Below are 18,456 nucleotides of genomic sequence, written 5' to 3' on the forward strand. Positions count from 1 at the left end.
GATGTCTCATCCCTGTACACTTGCTGCTAAAATCATAGTGCTTTTGATGGATTCATCCAAAGTGTTTGTTACTTGATGACATGACAAATTATATGTACATAACAGCATGTGGGGAAAAGTTCAATGAATGCAGAGACCTGAAGTCAGTTATATCCTCTATTATATTGGAATATTATTTTCCCTCCATCCATTTTCTGTACCTCTTCTTCTCACTTGGGTCGCGGGGGTGCTGGAGCCTATCCCAGCTATCTCCGGGCAACCATCCGCGCTCACACTCATACCTAGGGCCAATTTAGAGTGTTCAATCGACCTGCCATGCATGTTTTTGGAATGTGGGAGGAAACCGGAGGAAACCCACGCAGGCACGGGGAGAACATGCAAACTCCACAAAGGAAGGCCGGAGCCGGGATTGAACCCACGACCGATGCTGTCTCTCACTGTGAGGCCATCGTGCTAAACAGTCGGGCCACCGTGCCACCGGAATATTACATTGAAGGGGAGAAGTTGTAGTTTTGGTTTGTAATAAGATTTGTTGTCACATCAGTACTCGAACTTTTGACACACCTTGTCGAGCTGAACAACCAGCAATATTCTAAATTGTACTTACAGTAAATCAATAACCCAATTATGATTTCCCAAGTTATTATTTAATTGCATTTTAACTCCTAGATCATATGATGTTGTTCTCCTCCTCAGGATCGTCTGAAGGATCTGAATGGGCAGGCTGACAGTCTGATGGTCAGCAATGCCTTTGATACCTCTCAAGTGAAGGACAAGCGTGATGCAGTCAATGGCCGTTTCATCAAAATAAAGAGCATGGCAGCCAGCCGCCATGCAAAGCTCAACGAGTCTCACCGCCTGCATCAGTTCTTCAGGGACCTGGATGATGAGGAGTCTTGGATCAAGTAAGAGTGCGCACTTGTCAATTCATTTAGTTTTTTATCCTTCTGGGACAGAACACAGATCAGTTTAATCTTAAACATTTTCTGTTTACCTTAGTACTTCAGATCTAAGCATTGGCCTAAAAGGGTATTTTGTACGCACACCTATTCAGTCATTCTGATGATATGCTTACCTTTTGGGTAATATTATTTTGTGGATGTTGCGATGTCACTGTGAAATACTTATAGTACCTAATACCTATCAACCCAGCTATAGCAGGAAACAATCCATGGAGTGACTAAAATAGAAATATCAAACATTGCAAGTTCAGCTCGCTGAGCATGTTATTCAGGTCAGAATTGTCGCGCTGAGTTTTTATTTATTATTATTATTATTATTTATTTTTATTTTTTTTGCATTTTTTTCACATTTTGGGGCAAAACTAATCCTGTTCAAGCCTGTCATTACCAGCCCTCTGGATATTGAGTAATTGCTGGTTTACAGTCAATAATTGTTATTTCTACTTACTTTTTTGGGAGTAAGTTGAAAATGTGAAACTTTTTAGTCAAGTCAAAATCTAGTTTTAGGTACTTTTTGCATTTGAAGATAACTTTGCATTGGATCAGTGCATTAATATACAAACCTTGTACAGAGAGAAGAAGTTGCTTGTAAGTTCAGAAGACTATGGTCGTGACTTAACTGGAGTGCAGAATCTGAGGAAGAAACACAAGAGGCTTGAAGCTGAATTGGGGGCCCATGAGCCAGCCATAAAGGTAAGCAATCTTTTCCCATTTTATTTACAAACACCAATTCCAATGAAGTTGGGACATTGTATAAAGCCAAAATAAAAACAATACAATGATGTGAAAATCCTTTTCAACCTATATTCAGCAGAGAAAATGATCGGATATGAACACAGAGAAAATATATATATATATATATATATATATATTTTTTTTTTTTTTTTTGCAAATCAATTTAATCACTCATTTTTTTAATGTGATTCAGCCTCACATTAAAAAAAGCTATGATGGGGTAAGTTTGCCACTGTGTTAGATTACCTTTTCTTTTAACAACATGCAAACATTTGAGAGCTGAGAACACTAATTGTTTGAAGCTTTGTAGGTGTAAATGGTTCCCATTCTTGCTTGTTGTACAACTTCAGTCTGGAGTCACCATTGCTGTATACATTTAGGCTTGTATAGTTGAACACAAAGCTGGTGTACAGTAATTGTATGAAACCATGACTTATACTGTTGTTGTCTGAATGCCAACAGAAGGATATAGGCCGTGGTTTTACTTTTTGCCATTCTAGTGTCGAGTTAGTTATTTTTTATGCCTGGCACTGTGTCCCATTGGCATCGATGGGAAAAAAACAATAATAATTGAAATAATACAATAATAATAGTAATTAATAAAAAATAACGCTGTGCATATACATTTTCAGTTTTAACTGTCAGACATAAATTACTTTTTTAAGTGAACGGAACCGGAAACAGTGAGCACAAAAGCAATAACCGAACCGTGGATTTTGTGAACCGTTCACATACCCTCATACCGTCATAGATGCTGGCTTTCCAACGTTGTGCTGAAAACATTCCAAAAAGTTTTTTTTTGTCTTTGTCTATGATTTATATGAATTCTCGCCATACATACTCCCTGTTTTAATGTACTGAAGTCTTCAAGTCGTGCGATGTGCAGCAAGTGGTAGAAGGTGTGCAGTGAAGTCCAACTGCCCCACTGTTTACATGGGTGAGCCTAAATCTAAAATGGTGCATCTCTACCATCTATTGGCAGTTAAGCATCATTTCAACTTGTGCAGCACTTGGAAATTAAAGGAGCATCAGACCCCTCAAAATAAAAAAAGAAAATGGAAAATAAAAAAGGGAACAAACAAAAATGCCGCACCAAATGCATTGATTTGTGAATGACTTTAATACTTCTCTGCAATTAATTAGTTAATATTATTTTCTACATATTTGGTTTATTTAAGTTTTTCAGTTGGACACATATTTTCATTTGGAAATGATATATTTATGGCAATCCTAACAAAATCTGCATGCTCCTAGTCTGTGCTGGATACTGGAAAGAAGCTGTCTGATGACAACACCATTGGTCAGGAGGAGATACAGCTGAGACTGTCGCAGTTTGTAGACCACTGGAAAGAACTCAAAGACCTATCTGGAGCAAGGTAAAAGTAAAAACATGTTAAACTGCACACCGGTACACAAACAACCATTCTACTTTCTACATTTTACATCCTAGGGGACAGAGGCTGGAGGAATCATTGGAGTACCAGCAGTTTGTGGCAAATGTGGAAGAAGAAGAAGCATGGATTAATGAGAAACTAAATTTAGTGGGGGGTGAAGACTATGGAGACACGCTGGCTGCAGTGCAGGTGTTTTTCTAACCATTCTCACATTGTCAAAATGTCTACTCTAAGTGAATGTTTTTCTGAGTGTCCCGATTTCTTTGTAGGGCTTACTTAAAAAACATGAAGCATTTGAGACTGACTTCACCGTGCACAGAGACAGAGTCAGCGATGTTTGTGTTAATGGAGAAGATCTCATTAAGAAGGTATTATTTGTTCAATGGGCAGCAAAGGAAGATGCATTTTTAAAGTGCTTATGATTTTGATTATGTTGTTTTCCACAGAACAACCATCATGTGGACAGTATCACTTGCAAGATGTCAGCTCTGCAAGGCAAAGTATCAGAGCTCGATCGGGCAGCTGGTCAGAGGAAGGCGAAGCTGGACGAGAACTCTGCTTTTCTGCAGTTCAACTGGAAGGCTGATGTGGTGGAGTCTTGGATTGGTATGAAAAAAAAAACTTGAGAAAAGCAGTCGGTCTTCAGAAAGATGAATCAAAAATGTTTTTCTTCTTAGAGTGGTATCAACGATAATGAACTATTTATCAATGACAGAGCTAAAGCACAACTGTTGTTGTTCATTGGGCTAATTATTTCCTACACGTTATTTTACAATGGGCAATGTTTTAAAAGCAGGCTATTTACAATAAGAATTTAAGCTGTTTATATCTTCGCTGCAGAAACATAAGCTGACAGTTCAAACTTGGAGGCTAGACCACAGACCGGGCTTGTTCAAATTCCAGCCCGGGGGCCAATTGCAGCTTATGTTCAAATTTCCACCTCTGGCATCAAATTAATAATGTGTGGCCCGTCAGTACTGTTGACCACAGTAGAAACTAAACATGTACAAAAAAACCTAGTAGATATTTCACCAGACTATTGCAGCGGACCCATAGTGTTTTCCAAAATATACTCCAAGCACGCTCAACCGCTGAGAACACGCCTATCTGAGTCTTGTTGCGCGTCGGATTGAATTTCAACCCACCTCTTGCTAATTGACCCTCGTGGGATCCTTTCCAGCCCAATTCTAAAATGGAGACTGGAGCGAAGAAAAGGAAAGTTGATAGAGAGAGCTGTCATTTCTGAGTCATGTGGAAATGGGCTTTTTTTTTAACTTGAATATGAAACAAATGTGTCTACCTAATTTGCCAGGAGACAATAGCTGTTTTCAGGGAATTCAGTTTTAAGACACACTACCTGACGACAGATGCAAACTACCATAACCTACTGGGAACGAACGCCCTGAAAAATCAAAGCAAACCAATTTTTACCTTACCAAATCAGTCCCTCTGCAACATTTTGGACACCCCTTCCACACACATCCACAGCATGGCTGTCATGTTGAAGTTTATGAATGGACATTGGATATTATGCAGTAAACACAAAATTTACAAATATGCATTTTAAATTATCCCAAGACTCAGTTATTTTCCTTTTTAAGCAGCGGTTATGCTAATCAATTACTTAATTTCATGAAAAAATTTCTCATTCAGAGGAAAGAAATTGGCCTCTTCATCACAGGGACCTATGGGAATGCGAGTTTTTTGTTAAATTAGCAAAGGAAGTATCTGTGGTAACACCTGCTGCCCCCTTCATTTAAGTACACCTCGTTGAGTGTTCCAAGCAGGTCATTGAGATGTATATGTATATATGCACGCATGCGTGCATATATGTATATATGCACGCATGCATATATGTATATATATGCACGCGTGCATGCATGCGTATATGCATATATGCATGCATGCGTATATGCATATATGCATGCATGCGTATATGCATATATGCATGCATGCGTATATGCATATACAGTGAACCCCCGGTTATCGCGGTTAATGGGGACCGAGACCACCCGCGAAAACTGAAAATCCGCGAAGTAGCGTCGCACCTTAAAAAATAAAAAATAAATTAAAAGAACACCGTATATATATATACTTCACACCTATATATATATATATATAAATATATATAGGTGCGAAGTAGCTGCACACCTTCAAAAATGCTTAAAAAAAAAATATATATATGTATATATATATATATATTTTTTTTATATATATATATATATATGGGTAGAGAGAGAGTGAAATTCATGTTATAACAAAAAAAAACCAAATTATTATTAAAACTTGTGTTTTTATTCCCCAGCCATTATTTTTGTATTTATTCAATTACTTCTTTTTGTATTTATTTAATTACTTCGACTTTTACCTGCTGGTACGCCGTCCGGTGTGCCCTGTGAATGTTATGATCCTCCAGCAGAGCTGGAGGATTGAACAGGACTCTCCAAACGCAGACACGGGAAAAAAGGTGGTGATACAAAGATAGTGTAGCGACTTTGTAAATGGTTCAAGGGTTCTGTGTTTTCCTCTTTTCTGTGGAGGCTGTGAAGGCAGCAGGGGAGTGAACGTTATGTTGTCGTCGTGTTGCTCTCTCTCTCTGATCGGCGTGGTTGCGGCCAACAGCAGCCGTTTTTGGCTTAATAATAAAAGCGTTCGCTGATGGACAAATTGGCCTGATTTATTATACAACGTTACAATATTTATTATAATCACAATATAGTCAGTGTAATCAGCGCGTCTCGCAGCAGCTGACGGCATGGCGCGAGACTATCGCTGGAGGAACGCCCACACAGCTGAAAAAACAAAAACACACGCGGCATGACAGGCACGGATCATGACAGTGAAATGAAAGGTGGCATTCTTCATTTATTTATTTATTTATTTATTCATTCATAACTGACAGCCTCGCGCTCCGCCCGTGCCCGGGGAAGGTGCTCCTCTTCGGCTTACTGTGACGCGAGCATGCCTTCCTCCTCGGCAGATCCCATTCGGTTAAACTTAGGGGCCGTTTGGCACCGCCCGTGCCCGGGGAAGGTGCTCATCTACGGTTTAACTGCCACGCACGCCGGCCGGAGCTCTGATACGGTCCGAACCGCGCGAAACGTCGCCACCAATCGTGTCCGGGGGAACCTGCTCTTCTTTGTCCACTCTCTTCTTCGTCCACTCTCCTCTTCGGCGCACGCCGGCCGTCTCACCTCTTCAGCGCCCCCTTGTGCCGCTCGGCGAAACTACAATGCCCACGAATATTTTTTAGACCCGCGAAGCACTGAACCCGCGAAAGGTGAACCGCGAAGTAGCGGGGTTTCACTGTATACATATTTGCATATACATAATTCGCATTTTCCAAACTTACCGTATTTTTGCGACCATAAGGCGCACTTTAAAGTCTCGAATTTCCCCCAAAACAAACAATGCGCCTTGTCATGCAACGCGCCTATTCTACAGACTGAACAACTCTAGCGGCCAACAAGCCTGTCCCTTTGGGGCATTGCAGAATGCATGTTCGCACACCCTGCTGACCAAAATCTGAGACATCTATGCTACAAATTGAGTGTAACAAATACATTATGTAAATGTTTTTTCAGTGACGGTGCTAGAGAAAGCTGGACAAAAGCGCAGCTCTCCGCAATGTCGTAGTCTGTCTTATCTTTCACGTTATTGCAAGCAAGAAACATGTTTAGATAACAGACTGAAAAAAAAAAAAAACACCACTCACATCTCTCTAACCTGACAAGGCTGATAATCTCCCAGAATGCCTCAGTACTGTTTTTGTGTTATTTGTATTTCTTTTGGTGATAGGAATGGCATGAGAGATGCATGTTTTGTGTTAATTGTATTTCTTTGTTTCATTATTTGCTTGTATGGTGTTCAGAGATACTTATGGTTTTGATTTGAAACCATGTCTCTAAGGAGTGTGGTGACCATGGTTTTGATTTAAAACCATGTCTCTAAGGAGTGTGGTGACCAGTGACATCCCTCCCCTGACGTAGTCAAATAGATCTGTTGCCATGACATCCCTGATCGGACTGAGCTGAAGTGCTGCTACTATCAGCCATTGGCGTGCGCGGGCTGGCATGCGTGGGCTAGCATGCTAACACGCCTCGTAGTGCAGTCTCAGTATTAAATACAGAATTAGCCCCCTCAACTGGTGCTCTGCCCTTTGATACAGCGCGTCTTTTGGCCGTAAAAATACGGTACTTCACACTATAAGGCTGGTGCTCCGTATTGCAAACCTTGAAACAGCAAAATAGCAATGTTTTCTCTATTAAAGTATTCCGTACTGACTATCATCATGATCACAAATTATTTTATTTAATTTAAATAAAACTGGGGGCATTTTTTTATGTTTACGTAAACCTGAATTTAATAATGCATGTGACATTTTGTGTTCATTTATTCATTCAGGGGAGAAAGAGAACAGCCTTAAGAATGATGACTATGGCAGGGATCTGTCCTCTGTACAAACTCTACTCACCAAGCAGGTATTTGTATCTTTCATGCATACTGTTTATCGTCAGTGTATTTGTTTCTTCACTCCACTGGTTTGTTCTTGTTGATCTGTAGGAGACATTTGATGCAGGTCTTCAAGCCTTCCAGCAAGAGGGTATTACCAATATCACAGCTCTCAAAGATCAGCTGTTGGCTGCCAAGCACATCCAAGCAAAAGCCATTGAAGCTCGTCATGCTGCCTTAATGAAGCGTTGGAACCAATTGCTGTCCAACTCAGAGGGTCGCAAGATGAAGCTTCTGGAGGCTCAAGAGCATTTTCGAAAGGTAAAGAGGCCAGAGCATGGCTGTTGTTGATCGATTGTGTAGTGAGAATTGGGATTCTGTGTGCTTTGTCTGTTGGATGATATTCATAGGTCTTTTTTTTTGTTTTTTTTGCTTTGGTTCCGCCCAGGTTGAGGACTTGTTTCTTACGTTTGCCAAAAAGGCATCAGCCTTTAACAGTTGGTTTGAGAATGCAGAGGAAGATCTGACAGACCCAGTGAGGTGCAATTCTCTGGAAGAGATTCGTGCACTGCGTGAAGCCCATGAGGCCTTCCGCTCCTCGCTGACCTCCGCTCAGACAGATTTCAACCAGCTGGCTGAACTGGACCTGCAGATCAAGAATTACCAGGTTGTATCCAATCCCTACACCTGGTTTACAATGGAAGCTTTAGAAGAAACATGGAGAAACCTGCAGAAGATAATTAAGGTATGTTCATTAAATATTAACAGTATGTAACTTTGTCACACTTTTTTCAAGTTAATGGATAATGGACATCACAACATATCATTGCAATCCCCAAATACAAAATTTGGGGCAGAATTGGATAAAAAAACAATTGGTGTGAGACAGTGATATAATGTTGGTAGGCAACGAGTTGTCATCCTAGGGTGCAAATAAAAGTAGTACTGCTGTAAATAGTAAAATTCAGCAAATAATTGACCTATTTTTAATAAGATTATTTTTAAACAGGGTTTTGGCCTGAGCAGAAAAACAGCTCATAGGTAATTTGTATTACAGAGTCTTCAAAGTCAATTGCCCCAAAAACTCTTGCAATTTGTAATCCAGCCATAGAATTGGGGCAAAAATGTTGAGATTGATTTTGAGTTCTCTGACATGTATGCTGTTTAGGTTTAACACAAAGTGAATTATTAGTTCAGTTTTTTTCTACATTAAAAAAAGCTGATTGTGTTAGCTTTTTGTTTTAATTGTGTACTCAGGAGCGAGAACTGGAACTGCAGAAAGAGCAGAGAAGACAGGAGGAGAATGACAAGTTACGGCAGGAGTTTGCACAGCATGCCAATGCTTTCCACCAATGGCTGCAGGAGACCAGGTAAAGCAAGCATCTTTGAGCATTTCCTCAGTCCTTTTTGTTTAAATGGGTTGAAAATTATGACTGCAGTTTTCTTTGTTTGATATGTTATTAGTGATGTGTCAATGAGATCTTCAAAAATGGCAGTCTATCAAAATATCTGGTTAGCATAGTCGCTTCATTCTTGATATACACCAAGATATTTGAAAATTGGACAATGTTTTTATTGTTGTCGGAAAAAAAGACCCTTTTTATGGATGTGTTTGTGATCATTATTTCTCAACATTTTCCTTGACCCTTTGTCGTCTTTTACTTACGATTGGCCGAAAAGTTCATTTAAAAGTATACATCAATTGCTTGAGCAGGACGAAGCCTCTGAGAACAGTGGGTCAAAATTAATGTGATATTTTTTTTTTTTAATACGACGATAATTGCCCAAAAAACACAACTTAACTAGCATAAATGAAAGATTATTGGTGAGAAGAGTCGTGTACTTTACCAGGTGTTAGTTATGTGTTTATTTTATTTATTGTGCATATGTTTATGGAGGATTTTAGCAGCATTTGAAGTGCAAAGATGGACAATTGCGCAAAGATGGAGGCCACTTGTCACCTTGCTTATGTTATAAACACTGCACTTACACTGTGGATTTTAAACAAATTGAATTGGTGACTACTGATTGATAAAAAAATTAAAATAAATAAATAAAACAATATTGATGTTAACATGATTTCAACCATTTATCCATGATTCATTTTCAGGAAACAAGTTCTATTGTAGTCATAAATAACACAACCTACTCTTGCGTCTCCCATTTAAAAAAAATAAAGAAATAAATAAAAAAGTTGACAAATATTGATGTTCTAAAATATATAACTTAATTCTAAATGCCATTTTACTTCATCATCTGATTGGCTGTTTTGTCTTTTTCTCTTCTTGCCCCACTTTCTGTCTATTTGCTACAACTCTGTGGAATCCTCCCATTGCTTGGAATTACGATGTAAATCAGGACATATCTTCTGGATGGGTAAATATCAAGATTATTTCTTTTAAGATATAAATTGTCACATGGTCATAGGGGAAAAAACATCTTTCACCCTAACAAGAATATGCCAGCATGGCTCAGGTGGCAGAGTGGTCGTCTCCCAACCCAAAAGTTGCCTGGTCGATCCTCAACCCTTGTGATAACATTGAAGTGTCCTTGAGCAGATACTGAACCTACAGTTGAATTTGATGCTGCTTTAAAATATGACAGTGTTGAAGCAATTTTAGTCCCTAAGGTAGAAAACCACTATACAAGTGAATAGTGGTGGGCAGCTCAGTGAACATGCGTCATTCGCCATAGACGGACCCGGAAGTTTATCATCATCATGTCTTTATTTCAGGCTGGCCCCGTCCGTCACTACGTCATTTTTAATGTGCTTCCTTAATTGCAAAATTACATTACATCACTGCTCTTTTATAAATGTCAGTAAGAAACTGTTCACAAGAATTGTATTATTTTCGAAACAGTTTGAACCACTTTATGCAAAAAAAAATGCATCGATTCTCATATTACTCACTGCTCCACCTCCTGCTTCTCATCCCCAAAATCGACCTCGTCTTTTTTTTTTTTGCGGGTATCTGGCGGGCCTGAGGATAGATGCAAATCACTTCCATGTATGCTTATTCCGTTAGTGTTTCACAGTTTTCATCAGTCGTCAGTAGGGTTGGGAACTGACGTTTTGTCAGTTGTCAGCAAAACGCGATTCCGTCAGTGCGTGACTGACAGACCTGGCCGTCAAACTAACAGAATGCCCAACTTTGCTCAATAGCAAGAAAAGCTTTAATTTAAAAAAAAAAAAAACAATCTTACTTTACTAGAATTCAATCACAAGTGAACGTAATCGTCAAAATTATCAAATTTGGTCAGGTGTTCTGCGTAATTGATAGAAGCTTACTTTATCTCTTCCCAAGAGAAATCTCCGAAACAAAATGTTACGTTATCTTAATTGGCTCTTGATTAGTGTTTAAAACCAATTTGGCACCTGGATTGTCTTAGTTGATGAATGCGTGGGAATTGTTAAAAAATTTGAAATGATGGCGTTTTTTTCCCCTAAACTTCTGAATCCCTTTTTGTGTCAGGTCATGTATGGTGGAAGAGTCGGGAACACTCGAATCCCAGCTGGAGGCCACAAAGGTAAAACATGACAATCTCTTGCTTGAAGACCAATTATTCATTAATAGTGCGAAACAAATCAAACAAACTAAAACTGCAGGCAATATTTATTTTATGACAATAAAGGGATTTCTGATTGTGGCTGCTGCCCTGCTAAAAATTGCATTCAAGGCATTGGAACAGCTTTTTAAGCAGGATGTCTCAGTACATTGCTGTATTGATGACTATCCAGCCTGAATGGTATTACTGCTCCAGCCCCTGAAAAACATCCACACAGCATGGTTGTCACCACCATTTGTCTGAAGGGATCATCATGGCAGGGTCTTGAGTGGTGCCTGCACAGCTTTTCTTTCCTAAGCCATGGTTCAACAATCATCTCTTTTGTCTTTAAGCATTCACCGCCTTTAAAGAGATTATTTTAATTGAAATGATAAAACATCATTTATTGCAAGTAATTTTTCGGATGGCCACGAGAACCTCTAAGGACTCCAAAAACAGTCGGTGTTATGAGTTTGGCAGTTTAGCTCATAGGTACAAGCAACAGTCAGGGGCCCCATCCTCGCCCACAAAAACAGTGGGAGGGCTATCCTTTTGTCCTTGGGTGTTAACCCCAACATACAGTCACTGAGCTGGGGCCAGTAATTAGGCCCACATCTGCTCAACAGGAAAATAATCCAATCCCTCTCAAGAGAAGGTGTTCTGGAGCCCAAGTCGTGTTTCAAGGATAGCCCGACTATGTGGAGGTCATAACGGCTCAACCTTGTACAAGAGCTCAGGCTCCTTCCCTGGCTCCGGTGACGTTCCATATGCCTTGAGCCAGCTTCTGTAGCCAGGGATCAGACCGCTTTCCGCCGACCAAGCTCACATTGCACGTGTTGAGCCTACGGGAAGGGAGATGATCTGCACCGGGCCGAGGGAAAACAAGGTCCGTATATAGTCATGTTGAGCTGTGCTTTGTCTGGATCCTCAACTGGGACCCATTTACCATAAGTGACCCTACCAGACAATAATGCCTGACAACTTAGATTCGAGGATCAAGACACACTAACCCGTTCACCACGTTAAGTTGATTGCGCAACTTTGGTTTTGTGAGTATGCTAAATAATGCTCCAGAACTCAGACATTCTTGTCAAATATATAGTGAAAAACCTATACTGGTGGCATAATAGTCAGTGTGTGTACATTTGTGTAGCGTAAACACCAGGAGATTCGAGCCATGCGAAGCCAGCTGAAGAAGATTGAAGACTTGGGTGCAGCGATGGAGGAAGCACTGATCTTAGACAACAAATACACAGAGCACAGCACTGTGGGTCTGGCTCAGCAATGGGATCAACTGGACCAGCTGGGAATGAGGATGCAGCATAACCTGGAGCAACAGATACAAGCAAGGTACAAAACCACACAATACCATCTAAACCTGTTATTCGATAGAGTCAAAGTATCGAGCAAAGTCACGCTGACTAGAGCAGGTTTTGGACCACATTTTTAACGGTAGTGAAAACAACTGCAATACAGTAATACCCCGGTTATCGCGGTTAATGGGGGCCGAGACCACCCGCGAAAACTGAAAATCCGCGAAGTAGCGGCGCACCTTCAAAAATGCTTAAAAAAAAAATAATAATAATATATATATATATATATATACGGGTAGAGAGAGAGAGATAGTGACATTCATGTTATAACAAAAAAAAAATGTAAAATATGTTGTCTGTTTACAATAACAATTGAGGGTCTAAAACACTGTTCTACCGAACAATTTACTTACGAACAACCAATTATCGTTATCAGCTTTCAAAAACAAGCAAACACTACAATTAGCTAACATAATTAGTCCGTCGTTTTGTGCAACAAATTAACATTTATAATTTCTATTTCTGGGGGTTTAAGATTACAATAATACCTGTACATGAATAAAATTGTACCATACCATATAGAAAATGGGTGTAGAGAGAGAGATTCGTGTTAAAGAATAAAACAATAAAACTGTCATGACCCGTGTCGGTCATGTCAAGGTTGTTGATTAGTATTATTGTCACGTCCCATGCCATGCTTTCGTGTTGTAGTTTTCTTAGCTGAGTGGGGGCGTTTTCTGCCAGCGCTCGTTCCCGCCCTGTCTCGCCCGGCTGATGAGACGCACACACCGGTTCCCCGTTAGCCTCCCGGCTGACTCTCATTTGTACTGTTAATTACCGGACTATTTAAACACCCCGTGCCGACTGCTTGGCGTCGGTGCATTGCTCCCGCTACACCCTCTATATGCGTTTGCACCGATTGCTCGTTCATCCCGTTCTCGTTCTCGTTCACGTTCATGTTTATTTGTAACTTGTCACTGTCCTTGCTCCCTGTCACTTTTCGGTCTAGTTACGTTCTGTTCACCTTCTGTTATTTTCGCACCCCGCCACGTTTGTTTGTCCAGTTCCCTCGTTTGCCTTCCTGTTTTGTCGTTAATTAAACTCCCTTCAAGTTACCCGTGCCTTGGCTTCCCCGCATCTTTGGGTCCTCCCCGCTACCTCGCCTACCCGCGAGCTTAACAAAAACAACATTTAACTGACCTCTTACAATAAGTTCTTCTAAGCGTAGTTGATGAAAAGACCTGTGCAGTACGATGAGGTAATAACGATGAATGACTGCACAGGGGCATGAAGAGCTTTACTGCTCCTCGGATGACGCCGCAGACTGTCATGACCCGTGTCGGTCATGTCAGGTCTTTGTTTGTTTTTGTCACGTCCCGTTTCGGTCATGCCATGTCTTTGTTTTGTTGTCCCAGCTGAGTGGGGGCGTTTCCTCCAGCGCTCGTTCCCGTCCCGTGTCATCATGGCTGGAGAGACGCGCCCACCAGCCACACACCGGTTCCTCGTCAGTCACGCAGCTGTTTCACATTGACTTCATAATTACCAGGACTACTTAAGCGCTCAGGACCGACTGCTTGGCGTCGGAACATTGCTCCCTCTGCTTCCTTTCCCTGACTGTCATGGCCGAGTCCTGATATCGTTCTCGTTCTCGTTGACGCGCATAAGTTATTTGTCACTGTCCCTGTTTTCCTCGTCATTTTGTTCTGTTTAGTCACGTTTAGTTCCTCTTCGTTATTTTGCACTTTGTCACGTCAGTTTGTTTTCTCCCAGCACCTGGTTTGCCCTCTTAAGTTCCCTCATTAAATTCCTTTTAAGTTACCCTTGCCTGGCTTCCGTGCATTTTGGGTCCTCCTCCTTCACCTCGCTACAAGCGAGCTTGACACAGACGATGCAGGAGAAGCTGCAGGAGGCGGCGTAGTGGCTATAGGAGGTGGCGTAAGGGATACAGGAGGCGGTGTAGCGGCTATAGATAATATATTTAATATTTTTTGATATTTTTAATTTTTGAATATTTTTTTTAGACCCGCGAAGCACTGAACCCGCGAAAGGTGAACCGCGAAGTAGCGAGGTATTACTGTATATATAATATACAGTATATGCTAGTGAGAAATTTGGGAAAAGAATAAAACTGCCATTTTTTTAGTATAGTGGTTTACATATCAGATTTGTGTGGGCAAAACAAAGACAGCACTGCTAAATGTATTTCCTAGTCACGCGCTAATAATAACATCATCACATTTTCAGTTCAGTTGGGAGGGGGGGAAGGCTAAGAGAGGGAGAGAGAGGGAGGGAGGGAGGGAGAGGGAGGGAGATGGAGAGAGCTCTACAATGTGTGGATCTGTCAAGTTTCTGAGCATGTTGGCACAATGTTCTCATGAAGTACATTCTGCAGTCTACAGACTTTTTAATGATATGCTCTCTGTTGTGGATCCGTGTGAGCTCATTGCTGATGTTGGTAGCAAGGAATTTTCCTCTTCACCTTCGCCTTACTGATGATAAGCGGTGCAAGCTGCTCATTCCTATCTTTCACCATTCGCAGCATCTTAATGTTCATTGAAATGACGCGGCATAATTTAAAATATTTTGCGGTGCCACAAGTTATGGCTCACGGACCCTACGGGATTGCCTCGATGAAACAATCAAGGTGCAGAATTTATCTCTGACCCCTGCTTCATAACTGCTGTAAATTATACCATATTGTTTATACTTTCAGGAACACTACTGGCGTGACTGAGGAGGCTCTGAAGGAGTTCAGCATGATGTTCAAGTATGTCCTTTTGACCTAGCTTTAGTTGAAGTTATGTGGATTCATCCGCTAAACCCATATTTTTATTTACACTTGTTTTTAAGACACTTTGACAAGGAGAAGTCTGGGCGTCTAAACCATCAAGAGTTCAAGTCATGCCTCCGCTCACTAGGTTACGACCTACCCATGGTTGAAGAGGGTGAACCTGATCCTGAATTTGAAGCAATACTCGACACTGTGGATCCAAACAGGTCCGTCACTTGTATGAGACTTTACGATGTGTATTTACATGCATGTTGAGCAGCCTTGTCTCAAAACATTAGGGATGTAAACATTCATCAAAAATTGATTTAATATCTATATAAACTGCTCAAAATATGCATCGATATAAAAAAAAATAAAAGAATTGATTCACAACGCTATGTTAACCAAAGCCGTTCTATCGTGCCTCTGCTGTAAACAAGCTGCATACGCACAATGACTTAATACGTTGTAAAATTCCCTTTCATAGCAACACAGCAGTGATAAACGAGCATTTATAAAGGGAACACGTTGCGACTGATGCCCGATTTAATTTAGGACGAGGATTGTTGTCTCTGAAAGCTAACTGCGGTTACCACGCACAGGCTACCGTGTGCGTCTGATGGAACGTCGGACGTGTTACCCTGTTGTGGTATGCTAACATAATGTGGCGTCTACTGTGGGTTGTGGCCGCGTTAGTCAGCAAACTCAGTCAGCAAACTCCCTTGTATTAAAAACCAAAACATAGTTTTTATATACGCGTGATTGACATCGAAACAGTGTGACATGACGCATTTACCACAAGGCATGAACAGCGACACCCAACAATAAAACATAACATACCTAAGTCATTAAAATATAGTAAATATACTGCTAAAAAAATAATTAATGGGTCATGCCTGGTGATTTGGTAACAATTGTGTTTTGCTCAGCATTGATATTTCCAAGTTTTATGATATGCATCACGCTCCATATTTCTCTCTCTCCCCCTCTCTCCTATTTTTAGGCACATTCCACATTTTGAATGTGCAGATGATATTATGCATACTAGAGAAGCAAATTAAAATGTTTTGTATTCAGGTAAAAAATAATAATAATAAATAAAAAATCAATTCAAGTGATGATTTTAGTTTTCTTTGACACGGTGCATTTCCTCAATTTTATTCGTATGGTTTCACTCCCTTTTACATTAATGGATTGGTGCTCAAGAATAGCGAAATATGTTTACAACTACTTCTTTTAGTATTCATAGGTAGTTTCATAGTCATAGTGCAACGCGGCATAGTGTATAGTTTTTGGTTCCATTCAAAATGCGCAAAACATTTACACGCTTGCGCTAAACATCAATGCATATTTTGTTTGTGAATCGCTGCAGCATCACACGAGCGCACAGAGAAAAGCGTGGAAGCAATTAAATAAATAAATAAAATATTGAATCAAAATTGGGAACTGAAAATCGAATCGGGGCTTGAGTGAATCGTTATATCCTTACTAAACATCGAATTTTTCAAGCGTTTCACCTTAGATGGTTTGATCCAATTACAGCGCAGTTTAGACGACGTCTTTGTAGTAAAGTAATGTGCTACTGTACATAATACCCGTTGTATTCCGATAGATGGGCTACCTAGCATGGCGTCATAAAAGACAATTGTAAATCTCATGTATTGGTAATAATTGCCAAGAAAAGCTCTTAACTCATTCACTGCCAGCCCAGGTCAAATTAATGTACTTTTTGGCGTCTATATTCGTCAATGGCAGTGAATGACTTAAGTGAATCGTTACATCCTAACTAAACATCGAATTTTTCCAGCGTACAGTAGGTCCATATGAGCGTACACTAGGTCCATATGAGTTAACAATAATGATTGTGTGGGATCTATAATTGCAGGGATGGCAATGTGTCACTACAAGAGTACATGGCCTTCATGATAAGCCGGGAGACAGAAAATGTTAAATCCAGTGAAGAGATTGAGAGTGCATTCCGAGCTCTAAGTACGGAGAACAAACCCTATGTTACTAAAGAAGAGCTCTACCAGGTCAGATGCATTCATTTCTCACCTGACAGTCTTTGTGTGTAAACTGCCTTTAGCGCTAACTTACTTTTATTACATATTTTCAGAACCTGACCAAGGAGCAGGCAGACTATTGCCTCTCACATATGAAGCCCTACCTTGATAATAAGGGCCGTGAGCTGCCATCATCGTTTGACTTTGTTGAATTCACCCGCTCACTCTTTGTCAACTAATCCTTTTCCCAGTTACCAACTATATATCACAAATAACACAAACATGGTGATGAAACATGCATGACTGACATTAGGAATGATCAATATCCACTGTGTGTCGATTTCTGCCTATTCTTAATGCCTCCTAATTTTTAATTGCTAATTATAATAGTCTCTCTACATTGCAGTCTAATTCTAATTAAATAGTTTGTTTTGTCAAAGCGTAATAGTATAAGTGCAACACTTTGACTGCAGAGTGCTTCAATAAATGTTGGTTTACGGCTGGAACTCTTTTTTTAATTTACACTGTTATGTTAAATCATCAAAAATGTATATTGAATGTTGTTTTAACAGACATACCTTACATGCCAAACATGATTTCCATCCAGCCCGGATAGATTTCTGAGTATGTCACACACTTTAGTGACCAAGATTCTAGCTCATTTGTATAAATAGATTTTAAAACGAAAAATGTCTTAGCCCAAAACTCCCTGCAGCCGCTAGAGGGGAGCAAATATCCAACATGCTTACATGCCACATGCAATGCCGCCAACGGCAAGCTTGCCTCTTCACTCCAGTCACCATTAATGAAAAGTTGTTTTGTGACACAGACACCCTAATTCCAAAAATGACCTTGTCAAAAAAAAGGAAAGTGGACTGAGATCTTTTTATTCACAGAATATAATATGAAACCAAGTGTGCTTGGTATGTAATCAGCAAGTTGCAGTGCTCAAAGAATATAATATTCTCCACCACTACGAGAAAAATATTAACATTTTAACCCTTAGATGCTGTTGGAATTTATCTTTATATCAATGTTAGAATTTAACTTTAACCCAATGTAAACTCAAATTAGTAATCTGACTCCAATTTGCGACCTTACCCAACTCTCACTCATCCAACAATATGCGCGCTCATTCTGCAATAGAAAGGTATCAGGAAGCCGGCATTTTCACGCACAAGTGGGTTTATTCCCAATACACAGATTTCTACATGGCACCTGGGTCTCGGGTCCCTCTCAATACAACTCTACACCTCTCTTGCCACCAGCGAATGTACTACC

The 18,456-nt window shown here is 40.3% G+C and overlaps 1 protein-coding gene across 4 annotated transcripts in view; it reads left to right on the forward strand.

Moving 5' to 3' along the window:
* sptan1 (spectrin alpha, non-erythrocytic 1) overlaps positions 1-17,681 on the forward strand; it is a 116,413-nt gene extending 98,732 nt beyond the window's left edge. For all 4 annotated transcript variants that reach the window (XM_088281261.1, XM_088281262.1, XM_088281263.1 and 1 more), the window contains 17 exons: positions 697-905; positions 1,535-1,655; positions 2,952-3,073; positions 3,148-3,280; positions 3,361-3,459; positions 3,538-3,697; positions 7,496-7,572; positions 7,655-7,864; positions 7,992-8,288; positions 8,801-8,913; positions 9,902-9,919; positions 11,017-11,071; positions 12,243-12,439; positions 15,116-15,169; positions 15,253-15,399; positions 17,058-17,205; positions 17,289-17,681. In XM_088281261.1, coding sequence (XP_088137387.1) covers positions 697-905; positions 1,535-1,655; positions 2,952-3,073; positions 3,148-3,280; positions 3,361-3,459; positions 3,538-3,697; positions 7,496-7,572; positions 7,655-7,864; positions 7,992-8,288; positions 8,801-8,913; positions 9,902-9,919; positions 11,017-11,071; positions 12,243-12,439; positions 15,116-15,169; positions 15,253-15,399; positions 17,058-17,205; positions 17,289-17,414 — 2,286 coding nt within the window. In that variant the 3' untranslated portion in view covers positions 17,415-17,681. The remainder of the gene's footprint in view (positions 1-696; positions 906-1,534; positions 1,656-2,951; positions 3,074-3,147; positions 3,281-3,360; positions 3,460-3,537; positions 3,698-7,495; positions 7,573-7,654; positions 7,865-7,991; positions 8,289-8,800; positions 8,914-9,901; positions 9,920-11,016; positions 11,072-12,242; positions 12,440-15,115; positions 15,170-15,252; positions 15,400-17,057; positions 17,206-17,288) is intronic.
* The last annotated feature ends 775 nt before the right edge of the window (positions 17,682-18,456 follow it).

The sequence above is a fragment of the Idiotropiscis lumnitzeri genome, chromosome 18 (assembly GCF_059441095.1).
Source record: "Idiotropiscis lumnitzeri isolate Australia: NSW breed Sydney's pygmy pipehorse chromosome 18, RoL_Ilum_1.0, whole genome shotgun sequence".
Taxonomy (NCBI): domain Eukaryota; kingdom Metazoa; phylum Chordata; class Actinopteri; order Syngnathiformes; family Syngnathidae; genus Idiotropiscis; species Idiotropiscis lumnitzeri.